Source organism: Corvus kubaryi, unplaced genomic scaffold (assembly GCF_017639235.1).
Source record: "Corvus kubaryi isolate FWS band 111438036 unplaced genomic scaffold, C.kubaryi_AGA036_p1.0 37354, whole genome shotgun sequence".
NCBI classification, from domain to species: Eukaryota; Metazoa; Chordata; class Aves; order Passeriformes; family Corvidae; genus Corvus; species Corvus kubaryi.
In genome coordinates this window covers 2,342,648-2,350,385 of record NW_024581116.1, presented here as the reverse complement: position 1 = coordinate 2,350,385, position 7,738 = coordinate 2,342,648, and the positions used below count along the sequence as shown (strand labels likewise).

Below are 7,738 nucleotides of genomic sequence, written 5' to 3'. Positions count from 1 at the left end.
CCCCTTCGATCAGATTAGTTCCCATATTAGCCTGGGTAAGAAAAAGCATTCTAAAGAGTGGAGGAAAAAATGTATAAAAATGTTGAAAGAACCTACAGTTCCTTATTAGGCGAAGATACAATATTTATTCCTTGTCTCCTGGGATGAAGCTCCTCTATCTATTGTCCTCCCAGTTCTCAGTGCTGATGCTTAATTTTCAAAACTTCTATATTACCAAGGGACCTACGACATCAGCCAAAGAAATACCCAGCAAGTACAAAATCTGATCCAGGGAGCAGCTTTTGTGCAGAGGGAAAATTTTGTTCCTACAGGTTTTTAAGGAGGTGCATGGAAAAGCGAGAGATCTGATCTATGCAGATACATTGCAAATTCTCTCTGTCTGTAGAGATTTTTTCTAAAAAAAATTGGGGAAATACATGAACTTTGGATTTTTCAAATTTTTCCTTTTTTTTTTTTTTTTTTTTTTAAATTTTGAGAGGGGGGTTTTTTCCAAAGTTTGGGGGTTTTTTCTTGTGGTTTTTTTTTTTTTTTTTTTTTTTTTTTCGGAGAACCAAAAAATGTCAACTACCTTTCCAGGTCTCGTCCACGATGCAGAGGTATTTTGTGTGTGTGAGTGTGTGTGTGTGTGTGTGCGCGCGTGTGTGTGGATGTGTGTGTGCGTGTGTGTGCATATGTGTGTGTGTATGTGCCTGTGTGGTTGTTTCCATTTTTTTAAAATCCATATTAGACCGTTACGTTTAATTATAATCCGGCTTCAGAGATAACTTAAAGAAGTATAGAGAGAAAATTCGTTATGACATCTGTCGCCAGCAAGGGCAACTCATTACCACGTTAAAACCGTTGCCAGAACGAAAATCAGAATAATACCCCTAATAATATAATGAAGTGGAGAGAAATCACCACCAGCTCGCCAGGAATGGGGAGTTCTCGCTAAAAAGCAGGACTCTCCTTTCTTTCGAAACGCAGGGGAAAGAGGGGGGGAATTTTGGATCTGATTCGTTATTTTAAAAAGAAAGAAAAATAGGGGTTCAAAAAAAAAAAAAGAAGGGAAAGAAGGAAGGAAGGAAGAAAGGAAGGCAAGCAGGCGGCAAAGCTTTCTCAATGTGTAACGCTGTAACATAGGGACGGGACTTGTGTGTATTCTCGGTAGTTTCCTCTGTTTGATGACTTTTTTTTTGTGTCAGCCCCATATTACAGCTGTGATCAGGAGGTGGATGGATAGATGGATGGATAGATGGATGAATAGATGGATAGATAGATAGATAGTTTTTATTTCAGTGCGTGGATTCCTTTTGCTGGACAGTATTAAGGGCAGGCTGGGCTGTTTATGATTTTTTGAACAGACCTTTATGGCACCAGCCCAAGGTAGGAAAGGATCTTTTGTTGCTGGGGTTGCTGCTGGCAGGCTTAGACGCTTCTGCAGGGGGAGAAGCTATGCAGGACAGCGTGGTTGGAAGAAGCGTACCCGGGGTTTTCAATGACAAACCTCCAGTTTTGGGGTCTTCTTTTCACTTCTTCCTTTCAGATACGTCATGACGGATCAAACAGTTACCGTTTGATGCAGCTTGGATGCCTGGAGTCTGTGGCCAACTCGACCGTCGCCTATTCCTCCTCATCTCCTCTCACTTACTCTACCACGGGCACCGAGTTCGCCTCCCCGTACTTCTCCACTAACCACCAGTACACCCCACTGCACCACCAGTCCTTCCACTACGAGTTCCAACACAGCCACCCGGCAGTCAACCCCGACGCTTACTCCTTGAACTCTCTCCACCACTCCCAGCAATATTACCAGCAGATCCACCATGGAGAACCCACTGATTTTATCAACCTGCACAATGCGCGGGCACTCAAGTCCTCCTGCTTGGACGAGCAGAGGAGAGAGCTGGGGTGCTTAGATGCTTACCGCCGCCACGACCTGTCTCTTATGAGCCATGGATCCCAATATGGGATGCATCCAGATCAAAGACTCCTGCCAGGACCAAGCCTTGGGCTTGCAGCCTCGGGAGCTGACGATTTGCAGGTAAATAGCATGCCATCTCCTTTCGAGGTACCTTCCCCTCCCCTCCCCCTGCCCTGGACCCCCCCCACCACCCCCACCCCCACCCCCATTTTCCTCTTCTCGGAATAGCTCATACAAAGGAGGGAAGAGTCATCCCAAATCCGATCCAGAGCCCTTCCCCTCCAGACTGGTAGCGGCAAGAAAAATATGTGGAAGGAAAAAAACAAAAAACCCAACCAAGCAAGTGGACTTCTTTGGCCAAACAAACAAATTAAACAAAAACAACCTCGCTCCTGCCTTCGCCGCGTGGGCTGTGTCTCTGTGATGGCTGAGACCATGGGGGTCCCCCGGAGATTTCGGGGTGCGTGTGCGTGTGCCAGCCCTGACCCACTCACACGGAACCCAAACCAAACCAGACCAAACCCATCTTCTTGCTTTTCCTAAACTTTTCCTTTCTTTCGGCGCGCGGAGCACTTTGCAGCGACAGAGCAGGCAAATGATTTAAGGAAGGCATGGAGTAGGAAAAGAGAAAAAAGGCAGGGCAGGAAATAAATCTGCTTTCCGACAGACGTACAAAGGCAAACCTTCCGAGATATGAGGGAGGAAAGGGATAAACGGAGGAAAGAGATGTTCGTCAGAAAAAGTCAGAATGATAAAAATGCCTCGCGATATTTGATCTAGGTGTTAATAGGGTGAGAGATAAAGCAGATAAAGCTAAATTCATCCATCTATCTATCTAATAATTAATCTACTCCACCCTAACCGGCACCTGGACCCATTTAAAAAATCCAATTTCTGTGTATCAAAAGCTCACGTTTATCCGCTCAGAAATCCTTTCCCAAGCACTAAAAATTCACCTCCGCTAAACTGAGCCGGCTGCTTAAATGAAATTGGTTTCCAAAATTGCAAACAACGCCATCCTGTACCTAACCCCCATTACGAGATGTGCCCCAAATCAAAAGCCAACCTTCCTTCTCCCGACGAGCTGAGGAACTGAGGGCTTCCCCATCAGCAGGGAGAGACAAACGGGACCGTATTTACTGTACTTACTTTTCCCCCATACCTCGCTTCCTGGCATACAAAGCTGGCTATGTTGGTCTTTCCAAAAAGATGTAGCGGTCAAAGGCTTGGGGGGGGCGGGAAAAATCAACCCGAAGTTTGTAAAATTAAGGTTTATTTACTTCCCTTAAAATCAAAGCACGAACAAAATAATCCAAACAATCTTTTTATGTAAGGGAAAAGAAATCCTTTTTTCCGTTTTTTTTTTTTTTTCCTAGGAAGAAAATAAACCACCAACAAAGAATGCTATCTTTTATACCTCAGATGAGGAAACTCTAGCTATTTAAACCTAGTTTTCTCCACTAATATTCACTGTATAATTTTATCCTCTCTGGCCATTTTTTTTTTGTTTACATTTTTCACAAGGATCTCCTTATGTTACCCCCCTCAAAAAAAAAAAAAAAATCTGCCATTCACTGCTCAACCCCAACTAAAACCTATTTACTCCTTTTTATAACCACGTCTGCTGCTGATTTTTTTGTATCTGTACAAATTTTTTTTCTTTGGCAGGCACAAAGCCTTGTATTTTTCAAAAGAGGGGATTAGGAACGTTTGCAAGACAGCAGACAATGCCTAAGTCCCGGGCAAAAAAGCACCATAGTTTATCCAATTTTCGACTTAGTGCCATTCAACTGGTCATTTATGCAATGTCATCCGACCAAACAACATGTTTCCCTTAAAAAAAAAAAAAAAAAAAAAAAAAAGGTTGGTTAAGCTGCTAGAGGCACAGCCTGTTTTTATTTATTTAACGAAGAAGAAAAACAACAGTTTTCCTTTGGAAAATATTAATTTTTCGATCACAAGTTATTATCAAATAAAATACTTAGGTGTTTGTACCTAATCTCCTCTTTATTTTTCCTCCTCCCTCTTTTTCCGAACACAAGAGGGAGTGTGCAGAGCTATCAAAAAGCCTGAGCAGTGAGAAGTTGAAAATATTAATATTTGTCGTTAGGACTTAGATGATTCAGAACAAGTTGGACTCTCGCGAATATCACTTCGGGTTTAGAGGGAAGCGTTTTGGTGGCGAGCGGAAACAGGACTGCACAGAAATACTTTTAAACCAAAATTGTGGTCTAACCAGTCTTCCCCTTTCTCCTTAGTCTTTCTTTTTAAAACGTTCATCAGCATATGCCTCATTTCAAATGCAACAAATGTAAATATACTTTTCCCTGCACAGAATTTTAAGTGAATGTCCAATAGTTTCGAGGGCGGTTTAAGTCAGCCTAACAGATGCAAACAGTCTTGGAGCTGGAGTGGCATCTTTCAGTGCCCTAAAAAGATTTTCCATGGGCAACAAAGAAAACTGTCACACCTTTTCCCATCACCGCTTTAATTTATGCTCAGTCGCCAAGTTTTTTTCATATTGATTTCATAATCACTTTAAGGCAGAACACTTAAAATAAAAAAGGGCCTTGAAAAGGAAGGTCTTACAGGGCCAGCGCCAATATGGTGAAAGTGGGGGAGAGAGCCAGGACTGTAAAGATTGTTTTGTAAAGTGGGGTTTTTATTATGCACCGACTCTCTCCGCATTTACTTAACTCTTCACGGGCTGTTGAATAGGTTAACACCCTTAAAGGCCTCTTTCATGTCCAATACCTCGTTTGTTTGTAGAGGAAAATGCGTCTTTAACACATTTCCACTGGGCAAAGATTTAGGTTTGGTTTGTTGTGTTTTTTTAACCCCAACATAAGGAAAAACCCAAAGAAAACCCAACCCTTTCAAGTCTTTTATCACTCCAATAAAAATATTTATTAAGGAGGGCGAAGATCCCCAAATAATCAGCCTTGTAACAGGAGAATAAAGAAGTGAGATCTCTTCGGACGTGCACCAGAAGCCCTAGGCAGGTTTTTTGATGGTTCTTCACCCCACACTCACACATGGGTGCCTGTGTGTGTGCGCGCACAGATGCATATTCATCCCCACCTATGTGCGGACACACGCATTGTTACAACACCCTCACGACTCTGTGGAGCCGGCAAAGCCCAATAGGTCATCTGTTGTTTGTGCTCTTTGTCTACTTCTGTGCACACTTTCTAAGTCGGTATATGCGTGTCGCAAAAGATATCTGTGAATTCAGCTGTGTGCCCGAATATAAATATACCGCCAAACATACAAAAACACTAAAGTTTTTACCTCTGTGAGTGCAACTGTAGAGCGGGAATACACTTCTCTCAAAAGTACTTGTTTGTCTGTCTATCCTGCCATGTAACTGCCGGTCTAAGTTGCCAGTTCGGGATAAATTCCCGTATTTAATTGGCAATGGAAGGAAAATTATTCTGCGTTTGCTGGGGTAGGGGCAGATGGCAGGATGGTGGGAGGATTTCACTTGGGCTCGCTGAGAGTAACTGTGTTTTTCCAGTTCACCTTAACTATTGTTCCTGGGCGAGTCATGTAACAAAGCAAAAGCTGTGTGATCTCTCTGTGGGTTTCTGTGTCTGATTTCTTTCTTTCCTTTCTTTCCTTGTTTCCCCCTCATTACTTAAGAGCTCAGTGGAGGCCCAGTGTGGACTTGTACTCAACGGGCAAGGAGGTGTGATAAGAAGAGGTAAGAGGTTACAAATACTTGCGTCTCTCAGTTTTTGTAAACATACCTCCCCCTCCATTTCTCCCTGCCTTTCCCTCCCCCACTGTTTAGCGTAGTTTGGATTTACTGCGGAAAAAGTGGTAATTTGCCGTTTGTCAGAAGTACGTTCAAACTCGCTTAGAGCACTTCACATTTCACAGTCCATTTGCACTTTACAAACGATCTGTTCCTCGGTAGCTCTCGGATACTCCCGCTGAATTCAGAGTTTTCCTGACTCGGTGTAACATTGCCCCGTTTAATCGGGATGATCCCTGATAGTTTGAGAAGCGTGTTCCCTGGCGCCGGGCTGTTAAACCGGTAGTTTGATCTCGTGTGAGGGAAAAAAAGAGGAGTTTTTTTGGAAATGTGGTTTCAGTACCGCTACAGACCGGTGTGGAACTCTCTTTTGAGTGTCACTTCATTTGATAACCATCTGTCAATGTAAATACCGAACATCAAAGTTAGAGGAGAGGTTTGGAGCTCGTGTTAAGTACGCGTCTCTACAGCATTTGCGAAATCTCAATATCCCGGGGAGTTTGTTATTACCGTCATTTACCCTGAAGAGAAACAGCACTGGTCTAAAGGCCTAACGCAGGAGCACATTTTCCTCACAAGCTTAAACGCATCCTTTTATTCCCGGTATAAACCACGTAATGCAGTCTGAGAGAGGACACTTGGAGACTCAGCCTCTCACAATGCACATTTCTTGTGCTGTTATCCCCTTATTCATTATATCCAACATGAAAAACAGACATTTAGGAGATATTTTGGGTGACGCCAAACTCTTATGGCAGGGAGTTGCTTTCAGCCATCACTTCCTTAGACAAACTTCAGTCCCACTGAAACAAAATTATTGCTGGAACACCAGTCCCGTACGACTGTGGTGGTGGGTGGGGGGGATGGGGAGCGGGCTTTCACGCCGCTATCTCCGGGGAGGGGGCTTTGGCAGGGCTCTGTCCCTGCACCGCCGCAGGCCGGGCTCGGTGCCGGGGCTGCGCAGGGCGGGCGGAGGGAGCCGCGGGACGGGACGGGACGGGAGCGGCGTGGCGGTGGTGCTGAAGGGACAGCTCCCCTCGGCCGCCCCGCTCCGCCCGGCCCCGGCCCCGCCTCGCCGCCGCGGGCGGCCCCGGCCCCGCGCTCGGGGACAGCCACGGGCGACTCCAACCCTGCTGTCCCCTCCCTTGGCACCGCTGGCGGGAAGCTGTGGAGAGAGCCCTGCAAACTCCTGCCCCACTCGCGCTGCCGGCGCCTGCGCCTGCCCGAGTCCTTGTCTCTCGGATTTCAGCGTATATTGATTATCCCGAGGAAGAAGGATAATTATCCCTAGGAAGAGTGATAATTCTTTCGGGTTTGATCCGAGAGCTGACCTCCGAGAAGCGGAGATCGTTAGCTGAAAGAGAGGCAGACTGAGTCCCCATCAGCTGGGGTCTGTGTCTGTCGTGTTTGACGGCGGTTCTCATTTCCCAGTTGAAGGGCGTCTCAAAGCTCAGCTCAACTCAACTCGAGTTTATTCAGCTCTCCAGCTCCTCTTAAGGAGACTCCAATTACCTGTGCAGATGATGGTAGTGTTGTCTCTCTCCCTCTCTCTCTCTTTTTAAAGAGATCAAATTATTCAAGGATTTAAAGATTGATACTAAAAGAAATCCAGCATGAAAATGCAAGGTCTTCTGAACCCTGGTTTAAGTGCTGAACTACTCCTGCACTGCTATCTGTTTCTTGGCATATTCAGGGAAGATATCAAAGGCAAGAGTATAAGTTTCAAACGTATATTAAAAATACATAATAAATATTTTGTCCGACTTCAAAAAAAGCGATAGGTGTTAGCAGTAATCAAAACATCCTGCGCCTAAGCGCTATACAGTATCCAGTATAAATAAATCACACTTCTCTTCTAGTAATAGATCAATAAGAATATATTAACTCGAGAGTGGCTTCCCTAATATTTTAAACATCTCGTGTCAGACTTTTTATTTTATTTTTTGTCACTAATATATACATATATTTTGTACAAGGTTGCTTTTTAGTGTTTTAGTAGCAGGAGGAAAACAGGAGAAGGAAGGAAGGAAGGAAGGAAGGAAGGAAGGAAGGAAGGAAGGAAGGAAGGAAGGAAGGAA

The 7,738-nt window shown here is 44.5% G+C and overlaps 1 protein-coding gene across 3 annotated transcripts in view; it reads left to right on the top strand.

Moving 5' to 3' along the window:
* The first annotated feature begins 489 nt into the window (after positions 1 to 489).
* The window catches only part of TFAP2D (transcription factor AP-2 delta), a 47,892-nt gene continuing 40,643 nt past the window's right edge, over positions 490 to 7,738 (top strand). The window contains exons 1-3 of one of the 3 annotated variants that reach the window (XM_042032974.1): positions 490 to 596; positions 1,526 to 2,023; positions 5,546 to 5,606. In XM_042032974.1, the coding sequence (XP_041888908.1) occupies positions 558 to 596; positions 1,526 to 2,023; positions 5,546 to 5,606 (598 nt within the window). In that variant the 5' untranslated portion in view covers positions 490 to 557. Of the gene's footprint in view, positions 597 to 687; positions 2,024 to 5,545; positions 5,607 to 7,738 lie in introns of those variants that run through there. The other 2 variants (XM_042032975.1, XM_042032973.1) reach the window with 2 other exon arrangements.